At 39.9% G+C, this 16937-nt stretch overlaps 1 protein-coding gene across 8 annotated transcripts in view; it reads left to right on the plus strand.

The window, feature by feature from the left end:
• Positions 1-16937, plus strand: part of THRAP3 (thyroid hormone receptor associated protein 3) — a 35328-nt gene that overhangs the window by 15178 nt on the left and 3213 nt on the right. For 6 of the 8 annotated variants that reach the window (XM_037378800.1, XM_037378798.1, XM_037378806.1 and 3 more), the window contains 8 exons: positions 4405-4566; positions 8218-9123; positions 10568-11308; positions 12238-12410; positions 12863-12974; positions 13192-13276; positions 15673-15857; positions 16452-16644. In XM_037378800.1, coding sequence (XP_037234697.1) covers positions 4430-4566; positions 8218-9123; positions 10568-11308; positions 12238-12410; positions 12863-12974; positions 13192-13276; positions 15673-15857; positions 16452-16644 — 2532 coding nt within the window. In that variant the 5' untranslated portion in view covers positions 4405-4429. Of the gene's footprint in view, positions 1-3734; positions 3840-4404; positions 4567-8217; positions 9124-10567; positions 11309-12237; positions 12411-12862; positions 12975-13191; positions 13277-15672; positions 15858-16451; positions 16645-16937 lie in introns of all 8 variants that reach the window. The other 2 variants (XM_037378799.1, XM_037378801.1) reach the window with 1 other exon arrangement.

Genomic DNA, 16937 nt, shown 5'->3' on the forward strand with positions numbered 1-16937 from the left:
TTTTGGGGGCCCTCTTGGGACTTACTGGGAGTTACTGCCACTTTTACTGTACTTGGTCAGTTGGCTCTAACCACATGCTTTTTCTTGGAAAATTATTTATTTCAGAAGAGACACAGCAGAAGAGCTGTGGTGAAAGCTGTTTTAATTGTATTAAGTCTATTAAAATATTTCAAGCAGTACAGAGTTCAGTGTAACTAAAAGTAACTAACAGATGATAATATGTTGAAATGTAGTTCTTGAACTACAGGGTTGTCGTTTAGTTAGAGAGCTATTCTGAAATTACACAGTTTATGGGATATATTTGTAATCTTCTTACAGAATGTAGGGTTTTTTTCTGGTTTTATCATGTCAGAGCCCCGCAGGATTCAGCTAGGAGCAGTGCTCTGATTCAGAGAGGCAATTTAGATAATCTTCCTCTATCTTCTAGTAGTTTCTATTACTATTTGTTTCTTCTGCTTCTCTTTCATGTTTTGATTTACTGTGTTAAACCTTTGATTTTGTCCAGCAGACTAGGAAATGTTGCTGTTTCAACAGATGTACTTAGTAAATTAGAAGGAGATGCTTACAAATGGTCTTTTCACACGTTCTTTCCCTGAAAAATAACCAAATAACCATGCATAAGAATGAACTTTGCTTCTTCAGTGGTAGTGCTTTTTGATATTCATCCCTGGTGTGATTTGGTTTTTTTCCTAACAGAACAGGAAACATTCAATCGTGTCCTATCCCTGTGTCGTCCCGTCCCCCGCACCCCCCCTTGCATACTTTCTAGTGTGGAATATATTAAAATACTTCAGTTGAATTGATATAGCATCTTTAGTATAACGAAAGGGAACATGTAACGTGATTTTTAAAATAAAGGCCAACTTCCCATTTCTGGAAAGTACCAGCTCTCATGATGAGGAGCAGCCCACTTTCCCAGCAGCTGCTCCTCTGACGGGCGTTCTGCTCTTCCTGAAAGTGCCCTGGCAGTAGTTGGAGTATTCGGTAACTATATATGTAATTTGGCTTTGGAGTGAAGTGAGGACATTTCAAGTCAGTCCACTGGAATTTGCTTAAAATGGATTAAGCAGCAGAAGTACTTGATCATTTGCATTCATATACCTAAATGTGTCTATTTTTCATCAGTAGTTGAAAAAAAGGATAAAGTTGTACTAATATAGTTCCTTTTTTCTTCCTGGCTCTTACTTGTGCAGAAAAGTTTGTTGATAACTTTTATGCAATATTCAGTTAATGCAAATTTTGTCTTTACAATCCTTCTCCTAATTCCCAGAACAATCATAGGTTTTTTCCTCTTCTATAATGTGGGTGATGAATATTGCAGAGTGTTTGTTGTCAAAATGCCTCTTTGTTCATTTCATGATTTGAGATGCTTTTTAGCCATTGAAATAAATAATTAACTTGCAGGATGTCATCTCTGGACCATCACAACAGTTATTAATGCTTAGTTTTCTCGGGGGCTCTGTGATCTCATGTACTTGCACAATGTTTATTTTATTCTCTCCTAGGGTATCAGAGGCCAAGGACTTGTGGTCGCTTGAAATAGAGTGGATTGTTAAGGGGTCTGTCTCAAAGGCACTGGCAGTTGTGGACTGCTGTATATGATAAAAACATTGATTAGATTTTTACTATATGATCCTTTATAACTCATGTATTTTGAGCTTCCTTAAGTAACATGAGAGAGGATATTTGATGATTTAAAGCTGAAGTGCTGATTGCATATTAGAAATAGACACTAATAAAAATCCGGCTCTTAGTTAAAACATGTTTGTGTTTATCCAGTAATAAGTTTTTATTAACAGCATTGCAGTTGAAGTGTCTGCTTGATTGGAAGCACCTAAACTTCTGCTTCTGGATTTATTACACTGCACAGACCTTAGACATATCCTGGAAATGCAAAGACAAATTTTAAATCTTTATAGGCATGCCACCTCTACCTGGAGCTGGGATAACTTAGTGGTGGATGATTTTGGAACAGGTTTTGGGAAATACAAGTTGAGGCAAAATAGCAATAATTCATATTCTGGGAAGTCTTAGTGACCTGCCAATGATGTTTTTGAAAGGACAAGGATAGCTCAGCAATCCTAAATAAAAGGATAGAAGAGTATAAAAGCAAGTTGCCTTTTCAGTGCACTAATTAAGGTCAGATTTCCTTGCAGTATCATGGTGGCATTCATTTTGTGAATGTGGGTGTTGCAACCTAAAGCTTCGAATGAGAGTGAGTTCTGTTTTCCTGACTTGGAGTGCAGATGGACAGATCTGCAGAGAAATCAATCAAATGTGATCAAATATACATGCAAATCTGTCCCAACTCCAAAACAAGCTCGTTTGCTAACATGGGGGATATTTCCTGACAAAAAATACATTCAGTTGTAATCTGGAAACTGTGTGTCTGTACTTTTCTGTGCTCATAGTATCATTTTTCATGCATTCTCTATAAAATTCCAAAACATCAGTAACACTGTGTACAGATCCACTTTGAGTGGTAATTCAGTAAAGTAAGAAACTTTTCCATAACCATAATTTTGTTGTTGAACATGCACAGATAAAAGCAGTACTGTAAATCTACTGGTAGGCTGATTTTTTCCTTTTTTTTTTTTTTTTTTCTTTTCCCCTCTGCCCAAATTACTTATAGCTATGCAATATTTTACTGACTTTGAGAGGAAGAAAATGTAATTTTTTTGTAGAAATTCTTAAGGAATTCTGTTAAATGCTAACTAAATTTCTTCTGATATTGTGAATGAAACTTACGTATTGTTTAAAGGGTACAGATTTTCTTCTCAGCTTCATTAGCTACTTCTGGAATTGCAGAGTTCAAATCTAGATACCAACCGCTCATGTGGAATACTCAACAATCTTAACACTTAATTCAGACTAGCACTTAGTCCCTTTCCCAGCCCACTATGGAAACCTCCAGTTTCTAGGAATGAAAATAGAAAGGCGATTGAGAACTTGATCTGCTGAGCGAAGGAGTGGAGTTCCCTTCTTCCTCGCCAAGTCAGGGGCTAAAGCATTTTCCATTTAAGCTGAAGAACTATACTGGAACCAACAGGGATTCAAAAGCTGGAGCATTTTTTGCAGCATGATTGAATTTGAAATTGTAAGGAATTTTGTTTATGGCTGGATACAGTGATTAAGTAGGTCAGCTATTACTACAGTTGAGAAGCACTGCGGTGGCTGGACAGAAAAGGCATCTGAGCTCTCCCAGCCTGTCTCTGGTATGCTGGGTTTGCTTCCACAGCCGTTTGTGGAAGGGAGGTCACAAAAGGAGGTTGTTGGTAGCATGAAGTGGAAGGTTTGTGAAGGTCCCTGTCAGAAGCCGCAAATCTGCATATTCGGTGTTTTGGCTCTTTGGACACTGACAGGAAAATTGACCAGCTGAAAGAAATCTAGTGTCTTGAATTTTATCAAAGTTTGTACCAACCATCAAATGTGAACAACATGACGCTTCCCACTCTTAATAGTCCTGAATATTTTTCTCGCCCTGGAAGTAAAGAGATAATGAAAACCCTCTAGAAAAATCCTGCTTATTGTTACAAGTTGATGTTTACAATAGAACAGATCAGGCAGGGTGTAACTGAAACAATTATGGGTTAAGTTGTATTCGCTGAAACATCTTTTAAGGGACTCTTTAACCTTTACCTGGATACATGCCTGAAAATAGCCGAGGTAATTCATAATTATAGCTATTTTGAGTCATTTAATGCTGCAGCATAATCTCTTCTGTCTCTGAATAGTTGGAAGGACGTCTGAATTATTTTGGCTGCAACAGAACTCCTCACTGGATGATACGCACTTGTAACTGATCGTAACAACTGCATAAACTGAAGCAGACAGGACAAGTATGTCCAGGATTTAACCTAAGTGTTCATAGTGAGGCAGATCTGTGCAAATAGCGTCATATTCATGCATCTTTTTGTTTGTGATTCCTTCTAAAGATTTAGAGAAGAGTTTAGGGGGGGTGGGCTTTTTGGTTTTTTGATGGTAAGCCCTTTTTATTTCTTCATTGTTGTTTAAACCAGCTGCAGCTGGCTGTATTGATAGTGATGTGACTGAAATGAAATGGTTTGTGTCTCTTTAAAGGTATTCTAGCAGCATGGCCTCTGCTCCTGAGGTTTGCATTAACTTGCGGCTTTCAGCTGTAGCATTTATACTTGTAATTACTCTGGGTTGAAAGCCTTTTATTCTTTTTGCAGATTTCCTCCTTCAACCAAAATAAACCTTCTATTCTCAGCCCAATACCATTCATCTGTTATTAGGCAGCCACTTCAAACATTCATATTTCCAGTCTTATCAAGCTTCATGTCACTCTGTAGTTTGTCAGGCTGCCAGATGTTGCCTGTTCTTTCAAATTTCCTGTGTTACTTTGGGTTTTTCCAAATACTTCTATTTCCCTGTTTCTTTCAGGTACAACTGACAGGTGCTTGCAAAGATGTCTAAAACTAATAAATCAAAATCTGGATCCCGTTCTTCCCGTTCGAGGTCCGGATCACGTTCACGCTCACGTTCCTTCTCCAAATCTCGCTCCCGTTCTCGTTCTGTCTCACGGTCAAGAAAACGCAGACTTAGGTAAGTGCCTGCAGCTCTGAAGCCAAAGGGTGTAACTGTGTTTTTCCTCTCTGTCCTGTTCAGATGGTTTGTCACTTAATTCTTTTCTAGGGAAAGACTTCGATTGTCAGATTCTAGGACAGATAGTGTCCTGCGTCTTAGGCTGTTTCCTGCCAGCCTGTACTGTTTTGAAGTGTTTTCAATGAGCTAAAATAATAAATCATGACGTGTTTATCAGCATTGTCAGGATACTTCTTTTGAGCCCTTAATCTGGTCTCTATAGCATGGTTTTGGTGAGCAGTAGTTTTACTTTTCTGTGCAGGTTTTTTCTCCCTAATATGAATGCTAACAGAGACTCTAATGTACAGTTAAATCAGTGGTTTTGTTACTGTAGCTCATATTGTCAGGAATCCAGTCCACAGTGAGTTGCTACAGCCTTTTCAGACTGGGCCCTTAGAGAAGACTTCTGTACTTGGTTTTTCCTCAAAGGTATTAATAGAAGCCTGTGTCAAAATGCATGAGTTTGGGTTATTTTCCCCCCCCCATGTTCTTCTGCAGTTATTGATTGCTGCTGTGTGTAAGGGTTAGGCCTGTTGTGCTTTTCCTAATGCATCATTTCTGAGATCCAGTTTCCTATATTAAAAGTACTTATGATTAATGATGATGATTGAAATCACCAAAGCAGGACAAAGGGGAAAATACAGCTTTTTATCATGACCTGAGATTATTTTGAAATTTTGATTTTTATGAGACGTTTGCTTTATTGCTGGAAGTACGCAAGTTTAAGTGTGTGTTCCATAGAGTGGGGAAGGTCCATAGCAAAACATGTTCCTTTTTGTTAAACATCTTTGGCTTTTTTTAAGCTTTTAATGTAATCCCAGACTTGAGAGGCCTTTGCGGACGTTGCATGCTTTTCCACTCTTTCTAAAAATGAATTCAGACAAGTTTTAATGTCAGTTTAAGATACTGCTGTGAAAGGTAGGGGCAATTTTTGTTGTTTCCCTGCCCCTCCTTCAACATACAGGAGTTGTTTAACAGAAATGATTGTTCTGGATGGATAAATTGGATCAAGATAATTTCACTGCAGTTAATTTTGAGAAATCATTAATGTGCATAATAGTTATTCTTACCTCCCTGAATTGCTTCTGATCAGGCGAGTTACAGGCTTACATCTTCCCTGAATATCAGGATATCTGTTTTTTGCTTTTCTTTGGCTAAACATCTTTGTATCTGGCAAAGGCATTCCAGTTAGATTGGCTATAATGATGTTCAGCTGCTTTTTCACTAATCTTAAATTAATTATACATTCTGAAAATTATTAGACTGCAAGCATATGCAACTGTTAACAATTAGAGCCCCTGCATTTGAAAAAAAACCTCTTTAATAAATGTACAGTTCGAGAGAGAGGGACATGACAAAACTAAATTAGAGGCGGAGACTTTAGTCAAGCCCAGTTCTTTGCAGAAGGAAGCTGGAATGCTGCAAGATACATGGCCATTTGGGAATATCTGCCTAGCTATGAAGGAACTTTGACAGTTGAAAACAAAGGCACCCTGTGCAAACATGATTGTTTCCTCTGTGCTGCTGCTGAAGCTACTTGTGCTTTGTAAATAACTCCTCTTTTTTAAAAAAGAGTCAAAATGGAGGGGGGTAGTACAGGCAAGTCGTCTTGTATGGCGTTAGGATATTCTCTCAGGTACGTCTTGTGGTATCTTGGCATAAAAAGTCCATTATTTTGTACTTCAGCATACACCATAAATTGTTTCAGTCTTTGGTAGGTTTACTGTTTGTTCTAAGTTGTATTGCCATGTTGGAATCTGCCCAATATTTCTTGCTTGCTTTGTTTTTCATTTTTACCTGTTGTGAAGTGGTTGGTGCTTCAGAACTGGAGGAGCATGTATTAGCTGGCTAGCTACAGGGACTGGCAGAGCTGGGAGAATTACTGCTCTTGGTGTTTCTTTTGCATGATATTTACTGTATTTTTCTAAAAAGATCTCTTGTAAATAGTCTCTGCAACTGTTGGAGTGAAATCTTGCTGCTGCAAGCCTCTAAAATGATGGAACAGATTATGAAAGTGGCGTATAACAGGTCCCTTGCTGGTAATTGATCACAAACGCAGCAGTTGTCTGAAAATGGGAGTGTACGTGTTCTTAGTGATTTTGGGGCTCGTTATAATTGGTTCTTGCTGTTTGTGCTTTTCCTTGTTGTTTGAATCAAATGTCTCGGGGAGGTTGCTTAGGTTTTTTTGGTTGGTTGAAGTAAAGGATGAAGCGTACGTTTAAAATCATCGTTAAACTGTTGGCTAGCAATGACTGTAGTATGAATAAACCGTTTCCTGCTAAACTGTTAAGTATTTGATAGGTGGAAGGAATAAAAACAGAAGTGAAGTTTGTCTATGACTGCATGTATGTTAATCCTGTAGGAATTCTGAGGGCAGCATTGTATAGGGGGACTTGGGGCGCGAGCGGCGAGGGGGCAGCAGTGAGTTGTGTGTTACCAGTCTCTAAAAGTAGTCCATGTCTCTTGGACTATGGCCAATGATCGTTTTAGAGCCAGCTCTGTCTTAATGTAAGAAGGGACTGTGGTAGTTGTTTCGATGAATGTTATTTACTAGAATTCTGTTATCAAAACCTCTCTTTTTCTGTTTAAACTAACCAGTTTGGACGCTTGCTCTGTTTTACTAATGCAAATTTGCTAAAATCTCAGACTTCCTGCAGAAGTTTGTTTTTCCAACAGCTGTGAAATACTTAGTGTAAAGCTGGCTTTTAATCCTGAGCTACAGTGGGGCTTTTAAATAGTTACACAACTGCAGCTCCAAAAATTTAGTGGAAGAGGCTGTTGGAACAGTTAGCCCTTGATGTTTTACCACTTAAATCTGTATTCTTACAGGCTTTGTGATGGTCTGGGATTCAGTTCTGTTCTTTATGACCGCTGTTGCGTTGCGTGGCGTGGAGGCGAGCAGAGGGACTCAGAGCAGTGCCACCTTGTGTCATCAGGCTGCGGAGCCAGTGCAACCCCTCTGCTGTACAAATTGTTTGGAGCTCCAGCTTCTGAATTGTGGCAAGAGGGGCACCTTTTAAAACTTAGAACTATAGAGCAGTGTGCCATTTGCTCCAGTACTGCTTTTCTCATGTTGAGGTGTAGCAATTTATTTAACTTGCCTGGCAAAGAAGTGATGTTTCATCTTGGTTATCAGAATTTCAAAAGCGTGTGAGAACTTTGGGCACAAGAGGAAGATTTTTTGGATCTGTTCCAATCATGGTAGCAGAACAGGCATAAAGAAATACTTTTTTGTGGAGGAGATCTAAGATGACCTTGACTTTGAGCTGTAGAGAGCTGAAAGTTTGAGATGTCACTTTTTCTGAAGCTGGATAGCAGCCATGTTCATCCTAGAAAAATGAAGAGCCACGTGTACTTATCATGGTCTCTGCAGTGATCCTGAAGTCAAATATTTGTTTGGCAGTATCACAGACACAAGTTATTCTGACCGCAATTTATTGAGGGCAAAGTGTAATGCCTCAGTTTGATAAGGGCAAACCAAATAATTACTTTTAAAAGCTTAGAAATTAATTTCTCAAACACTGGGGGTTTTTATTTGAAGCCTTATAAAAAGTTGTGACAGAAAAAAAAGCTTTAAAATATTTGTGTAATCTTTTTTTTTTCTTTTATTAGTTCTAGGTCCCGTTCAAGATCATATTCTCCATCTCATAACAGAGAAAGGAACCATCCAAGAGTCTATCAGAACCGGGATTTCAGAGGTCATAATAGAGGATACAGGAGACCATATTATTTTCGTGGCCGTAATAGAGGGTTTTATCCGTGGGGCCAGTATAACCGAGGAGGATACGGCAATTACAGGTCAAACTGGCAAAATTATCGCCAGGCGTATAGCCCTCGTAGAGGGAGGTCACGTTCTCGTTCGCCCAAGAGAAGGTCTCCTTCACCAAGGTCTAGAAGTCATTCTAGAAATTCTGATAAGTCATCTTCTGATCGGTCAAGGAGGTCTTCCTCTTCCCGGTCTTCCTCAAATCATAGCCGAGTTGAGTCTTCCAAGCGTAAATCTGGAAAGGAGAAAAAGTCATCTTCCAAGGATGCCCGGGCATCTCAGGCTGCAGGAGATAACCAAGGTGATGAGTCTAAGGAGCAGCCATTTTCAGGAACAGTGGCTCAAGACGCCAAGGCATCTGAGGGTTCAAAACCGTGGCAAGATATGACCACCTATGGTGCAAGTTCAGCATCAAGAGCTTCTGTGTCCGAACTTAGCCCAAGGGAACGCAGTCCTGCATTAAAAAGCCCTCTCCAATCAGTTGTGGTGAGGCGTCGTTCTCCTCGGCCAAGTCCATTGCAGAAGTCAAGCCCGCCACTGTCCAACCCGTCACAGATGAGCTCCGCTTTACAAAGCGGTGGCACCTCCTTTCAGGCAGGCTCTCATCAGAGCCCGTTTGACCATGGCTCGTCAGGTTTGAGCCCAACAAGGAAGAGCCCTGTGTGCAAAAGTCCAACGCCAATCAGTTCCATTTACAGTACATCTCAGAAGGAGGAAAGCACAGCTCCTGGAGGAGGAGCCTTCTCAAAAAGGCAAGCGATGCGTTTCGGTGTGCTGTGGTATTTTTTGACGAGCCATTTTGCATGTGTAGGTGCTCTCTGAGCGCTGTGAGGGTCCTGGGTGTGTGTGCAGGCTCCAGCTGGAAGGAGGCCCTGGGGTGTGCAGGGTGCTATACGAGCAAGCTGCCAGCTCTTTGGGCCTGGCATTGTCTGAATGACACAAAAAAATACAGAATTAGCCCTGTGTTGTAGGAAGTTGGAGTTAGTTTGCTGACTTGGGTAGTTGTAAAGATGACATAGGTTCCCTGCAAAATATTCGTAGCTTATGAACACTTGAGGTGAAGATTTTCTAGCAGCCTGACAGTGCACACTGGAAGCTTGCATTTACTTTTCAGTTAAAAGACTTTTTTTTTTTTTAGTATTGCATTCTTGACTTGCATTAGGTACTATAAACTAGAAAACTTTAATGACATCTTACTGCACGTCCTGCTGCAAGCAGCCTAAGGCAGATGTAGTTGCAGTGCTTGTGCCTGTGGATGTGGTTAGTATGAGAAACTAAAGCACCGAGCTAATCACTAAAATTAAGACATCCTTCCATACAGAAGGCATCAACTTACCACGTTTCTGTTTGCTTGGTTAGTCCACTGCAGATTTGTGCCTCAAGGTGACACTTCATTTTAAAAGATACAGTGGCATTCACAAGTGCTTTTAAGTTTTTTCTTTATTATTTTAAAAATTATTTAGAACTGATTCTATATCAAGCATATCTGAAATTAAAGAGGGGGGCGGGAAAAAGCTCTAATGCTTGTTTGTGCTTTCCAAAGCACTGAACTGATGTCCTTGGGCTTTACTGTTGGTTTCCTTGAAGCTAGAGTTTTGCTTAATGAATGCTTTAAAACATAGTTCTGATGCTTTAAAGTAGCTAAATTGTTGTTCTTATTAAAAGTGTTTTGTCTTCTCCCAGCAGAATAAATATTTTCCTCTGTTAACCTTTTTGCTTTTATTTGTATTTACAGTCTATCATGAAATATTTAGCTTACCTATGAAACTTGCATCCAAAATTTGAAGTAGCTTTTGAGGCTTTTATTTCCAGTGTGTTGTTTAAAGCAGAACAGCCCAGTTTGAAAGTTTTGATGTGTTATTCTCCTGAACCAGGTTTGTAAGTAAATAAACCAATTGGGTAAGATGTTACTATTTTCCTTAAAGTGAATCTGTGGGTAAGCTGTGTTTTATTTGTTCTTAAGCCTCATTTCATCAGTTCTGCATATCCATTTTCTTCTACATTTGCTGAATTTATTGAGAACTAGAAGTCTAAATCCAGGCTGAGTAATCTGCTTTACATGTTAACTGTTTGAGGGCCTAGAGACAGCTTTCTGTACATGCATAGCTTGGTGTTCTCTAAAATTTGACTGCTTTGAAGTATTAACCTCTTTGATTTTTAATAAGAGAACTACTGTAATGTCTGTTTTATGAACAGATATCTGGAAGAGCAGAAGACTGAGAATGGGAAAGACAAAGAACAGAAAGTAACAAATATTGAAAAAGAAAAAAATAAAGAAAAAGGGAATTTCTCTGAGTTGGGATCAACAGATGGAAAGGCAAAATCTGACTCCTATGCATCCAAAGCAGACTCTGAGAAGGGATACCGTGGCAGCCAGTCACCCAAGCGTTACAAGTTCCGGGATGAATTTGACAAGCTAAAGGTCCCAGAGTTCCACAAGGAAAGTCATTATGGCAAAGAGGAAACAGATGAGCAGGAAAAGAAAGACAAGGCAAAGGGCCGAAAAGATTCGGAATTTGACGATGAGCCCAAATTTATGTCTAAAGTCGTAGCAACTTCAAGTAAAAGTCAAGAAGAGGATAGGCCAGGAAAATGGGAAGGCGTGGTGTTCTTGCCACCTGGAAAAGAGAAGCAAAGGAAGCCTGATGAAATGGAGGAGGAAAGCTATTCTGAAAGATCTAAAAAAGAAGAGAGACCAGCATCCAAGAGAGCTGAACCAGGTCACAGGGGCTTTGTTCCTGAAAAGAATTTTAGAGTGACCACTTATAAATCAAGCCAGGAGAAAAGTTCATCCCCACCGCCAAGGAAGGCTTCCGAGGTGAAGGAGAAACCAGGCACCAAAGTAGAGGGGCTGACTCCTGGCAAATCCTCCTTTTCCATTACTCGTGAGGCCCAGGTCAATATTCGAATGGATTCCTTTGATGAAGATCTTGCACGGTAAGTATTTGCTATTTTTTGAGAAGTCTAAATAGTAATTTATTTTTTTCCCCCCATCTCAGAGATCCTCATGTGCTTGCCAAGTGTGCAGAAGGCTAAATAGTATTGCATCACAATTTGCATTTCTGTGAGATGGAGTTTAATTTTTTTTTCTGGCATTATAATACTTGTGTGACTCTCTTTTTTGGTGGTGTGAGGTTAGAGGAGTTACCAGTTTGCAGATGGTGGAATTGTAGCATGAAGATTAAACAACTTTTCCCGATGATTTCTTTGACTAGATGTAAGATTAGTTCAGAATGTAAATGCTTCTGCATCAGGTTCCACAGTACACCGGGCTCTGGCAAAAGTTTGGTACTCGGTGGCTCCTTGCTGCTGGAAGCTTAGTGGTGTGGTAAAGTTACAGTGCTGCTTAAAGGACATTTGATTCTCTGGAGTGTGTTTAACTACTCTTATTCTCAACATAGCATTACTGAAACTCTAGGAAGCTCTGAGAGCTGCTTCAGCATTGCTTCAAGAACTCTTAAGCCAGTGAAAAGTGATTCCAGAAAATACATTTGTACAGCGGTAGCCAGTAAGTGTTAATATGCACTGTGGGATGTTAGAGGTTAATCTAGAATTCAGGACCAGTAGCAGATCAAAGCCAGCTAGTGGTGTAAGGATAGGCTTGTTTCGCGGGATGTCAGGGCCTAATACCTGCACAGCCCTCCAAATATAGAATAGCAAGTGACCTGAATTATAACAGTAACCTAGATCAGTGTGTATTAGCGATGCTTAAATAAGTATCCTGCTCATGTTATTGAATGTTCTTAGGTGACTTCATAATACTACGTAAAAAATGCAGTCAGCTTCCAACTTCTGAAACATGAATCATCTGTAACAGCTTCCCTTCACCCTGTTCTCCTATTTCATGTGGCCTGTTCTTTTTCTAGTCCAAGTGGCATATTGGCTCAGGAGCGCAAGCTGTGTCGTGATCTTGTCCACAGCAACAAAAAAGAGCAAGAATTTCGTTCGATTTTCCATCATATTCAGTCTGCTCAGTCTCAGCGGAGTCCTTCTGAACTGTTTGCTCAACATATAGTGACTATAGTCCACCACGTAAGAGGTAGGTCACAAGTCCATGTACCCTCAGATGAAGATTCACCCCTCTCTTGCCCAAATAAGTGGGTTTCATGCACTCTAGTTAATGCCCAAAGAGTTGTTTTTCAGCAGATGTGGCACGGATGAGAATAACAGCTTGATTATGAATCATCTTTGTTTACATAAATAACTCTTCTCCTGGAAAGGCAGAAGGGGCGTTCTTGTTCTCACCTGAGCACTATTTAGAGAGACTGTGACTTAGAATTTGTGTATTCTAGTGAATTTGTGACTCACATGAATAAACTGTTAATGTCAAGATTGAAATTGAAATTGTTCAGCAGCATTAGTTAGAGCTCATCACCAACATGCTGCATGTGTCCTGCATCTGGATTTGACCAAGCTGTAGTACTGACGCGCTTTGTCTTTTTACAAAAATGGTATTAATATTTTGGCATTGTTTACTCAAACCCCAAACAGAGCATCACTTTGGGTCTTCAGGAATGACACTGAATGAACGCTTTACCAAATATCTAAAGAAAGGAATGGAACAAGATGCAGCTAAAAACAAAAAGAGCCCTGAAATCCACAGGTTGGTGCCATCAGACACTGTCTTAACATTTCAGGGGTAGTTTCTTAAACTCTGAAATGATTCCAGGATAATTCAAGTAAGTAACTAGCTAAAGGAAAAATAGAGGGTGTTTTAAGTAAATTTGGAAATATTGGTCTGCTTCAAATGACATCTGATATAAAAACTTCAGATTCTTCTTATGAGCAAGATCATAGGTGTGTGCTTTCTTTGCTTTTAGGAGGATAGATATATCTCCCAGTACTTTTAGAAAACATGGATTCTCTCAAGAGGAAACGAAAAGTTCCAGAGATCCTGGCTTCAAGGTGAACTGTTACTCTGATTAGTTTAATTCAACAAAATGAGTGCATTGGGCATGAACTTAACAGTGATGTTTTTGTTTAAATTACTCTCTACTTAAGTTTGTGTTTTTCTTTTAAGGATGGGCATAATTCTAAAAATGAACTACAAAGGGTTAATTTTTATTAAAAATGTATCAACAACCTTTGTGAAGTGGTTAGACTATGGTAAATGACCCCAAAGTCAATTGAGGTGAGCTTGAGAAAAAAGAGAGGATTTTTGGAACAAGTGCCCATGATGAGAGAAGAGACTTTTTGTGATATTTTTCTGCTTGTAAGTATTATTAAATCAATTGTATACATGCGATATTTCCAACCATGTTTTCAAAAAGACATGCATGTCAAAAAGAGGAAAGTAAAACTAAATACTTATCTAAACCAAATACACTATTAAGCAGATTATAGATTTTGTTCTAACAACTTACTGTACCATTTCTGTTGATTGCTGTTACTTTAACATTCAGCACTTGTTTTGGTAGATCCAGACCATTTGGAATTTAGTGTATTAGCTTTTCTGAGTAGATGAAAGTTAAGCCATTGCACTCACTGTAAACAATCATAAAAATGGCTTAACATAAAATGTTTGGGATTTTAACCTTTGTTTATTCACCTTCATACATATTTACGTTGAACGTTGAAGAGATTTTAAACAGTCCTGCTGAAACCTTACTTGTTTCATATTTGTTTTCGATTTTTTCCAAACACACTTGTGGCTTGACATGGACGATGGTGAGATGGATTTGATGGGCCTGAACTCTTGAGCATCAGCTTGGCAGAGTATATTATAAACGTGGTTTCCAAACAGCTCGCCAGCCTTCCGTGAAACAGACGTGCCCTCACAAACCCAAATAGGTGTTTGCTGTACCTCATAAGGGAGCTGCTGCTGATTTTGTCACTTATCTGTCATCCATCGTGTTGGGAGCAGTTTTATTCTCAGAGTAGAAATTAAAGCTCTTTGCCTGGGGAAAGTAGAAGAGCAAAATACCAAAACAAAACGCCTGCTCTTACTCCTGCGTTATTTGACATATTTATTTAAACAAAAAAGTATTTAGAAACTCATGTAAGTAAAAAATTTAATAGCTAGAGAATTACTAATCCTTTTGTATTTAATTCAAGACGATTAATTTGATGTATGTTGCATATCAAGTCATACAGTTCCCAAGATGAGTATTGTGTAAATAAAGTAGCAATTGCTGAGCACAGCCGTGGAGGCTGTATGTTATTGCTAGCAACTTCGCGCACAGGCTTCCCACAGACGTACTGCTACTCAGTTAAGTGTTTGTCACAACCACAGCCAGTCGATTTAGTGCTCCTGTACATGCAGTCAGCAAAATCTCATCCAGGTACCACTGGTCTTAAAGCATGCGCAGGTAACGCGACATCTCATTTTCCAAAGAAACTATCTTAAATCTGTTATTTAAGTAGTAATTTAAATAGAACTCAAAGCAAGCATTACCAGTGGGTTTTTTTAATTAGCAGTGTAAAAGAGTAATAATAAAAGCTAGTTGTTGAGTGGTTTTCATACAGCTGGTGGAGTGTCGCTTTGTGAAACACCAGGATCGGCATTAGCAGAGTTGCTAGGATTGTGTGGAAGAACGCATACTTCCATCTGTGGTGACTCCTTGGCATCTTTCACGTGGTGCCTTCCGGTCAAGGGGGAAGAAGTGCTATAAGTGACGTCTGCCGCAGAGTAAATCTTCGTGGCAGACGTATTAAAGGCTACGTATCAGTGGGACGTTGGCATTCCTCCAGGCACGCTTGGTTGCTGCATTTTAGTGGCCTCCACCTCTTACCGCTTTGATCAGTAATCACGATCTTGGGTATCTCCAAGCAGCAAGCAGCTTTTGCTTCTCCTCAAGTACTGCTTCCAGACCTGGTGATTAAAATTCCTTCCACTCTGCTAGATGATACCTGTCAGCAGGAACAGCGAGCATGCTGCTGTTCAGTAACAAACGTCCCACGGGCTGTTAGGAGTTTTTGACACGCTGTAGTTCTGATACATAATCAGTTGGATTGAATTTCCAAGTTGTTCTCATCTCTCACTGGCTGTGGTGTACAATAAGTGTCAGCTTCCATGTTTCTCCCTCCCCTATTACCAGGCTATTTATGCTAATGCTATTTAAAAGAGGAGGACAAAAAGTTAATAAGCGGTGATCTTAAAAAGCAGTAGGCAAATGGAATTCTGACAAATGACAACTTATTTTAATAGTGCGTTATTTTACATCTTAAACTGGATTATTGATTAGTATTCAGATAAACTCCTGTTGTCCAGAAGTCTGTGCAGTCAGTAGCAAAGTAATGGTGCTGAACTAGGGCGCTGTAAACCTTTGTGTTAAGCTCTCCCCTCTTCCCTGCATTTGTAGGCTGAAGGGAAATATAAGGACGACCCTGTTGACCTGCGCCTTGATATTGAACGCCGTAAAAAACATAAGGAAAGAGATCTTAAACGCGATAAATCCAGAGAATCGGTGGACTCAAGAGATTCAAGTCACTCAAGGGAAAGATCAACTGAGAAAACGGAGAAAAGTCACAAAGGCTCAAAGAAAAAGTATGTAGGAAACCTAATAGCCATTTCCTTCTACCTTTCATGTTTCTGCTGTTAAGGTTGGAGATGACATCGTGTACATACAGTTGTACACCTTTTGACATAACTGCTCCGGTGGCGTGAATTATTCCTCTACGTGTCTTCTTGATATCGTTATATCTGTCTGAAACGCTAAATAATTGTTAAAGGTAAATGAGAAGGCTCCATGTGTCAGAATGGGTGAGTCACTTTTCCTTCTTGTTCCTGTTGTGTTACAGAGAACAGCTGTGTTTAAATAACTTTGCTTTAGTGTTAATTTAATCCTTTTCTGTAAGCTTAATTTTCTGTTTGGCTAAAACTCTGTAGATGCATGCTTATCTCATAATAGATGGTGTAAACGCCTTAGAAGCAACAAGTTCTTTCTGGAGAAGGCTCGGGACCTGTGTTAGATCTGTGTCTTGGTCCTGAGCTCTCACTATGGCTTCTCCTTTTCATAGTAGGAAAAGGAGAGCATTGCACTCATTAGCAAGTGGTAGATGGTTCTGTAGCAAACAAGTCACAACTGAGTTATTAACCCTGTTAGTGTCCCCTCACCTCCATTTCCTATCACCGAAACAGGAAACACCGAAGGGTACGTGAGAGATCCAGATCCAGTTCATCGTCGTCGTGGTCTTCTCATTCAGTCAAAGCAGAGGAATATCCCGAGGAGACTGAGGAGAGGGAGGAGAGCACCACAGGCTTTGACAAGTCCCGACTTGGGACCAAAGAATTCCCTGGTCCAAATGAGAGAGGAAGAGCTAGAGGGACCTTTGTAAGTGTTCTCTACCCTCCTGCCCCAAGGATCAATTCCCAAAACGGTCAAAAAGTGGCTGTTGTGTATTGCTCTTTCACAGTTAAAGCATACCGTAAAGGAGAAACCCCAGAGTGTCTGGTTGTGGATGATGAGCCAGGATATGATCGCTCCGGGCCTGGAGCACAAACCAGGGTGCTGAGAATATAGTCTGGGCAGTTGAACTCAAGATATATGGAGCAGAATGAAGCCCGGGAGCTTTTGTGCATTAGTAATTGCTGAGCAAGCCCGATGTGCAGCATGACGTGCATCAG

This window comes from Falco rusticolus, chromosome 3, assembly GCF_015220075.1.
Source record: "Falco rusticolus isolate bFalRus1 chromosome 3, bFalRus1.pri, whole genome shotgun sequence".
Taxonomy (NCBI): Eukaryota; Metazoa; Chordata; class Aves; order Falconiformes; family Falconidae; genus Falco; species Falco rusticolus.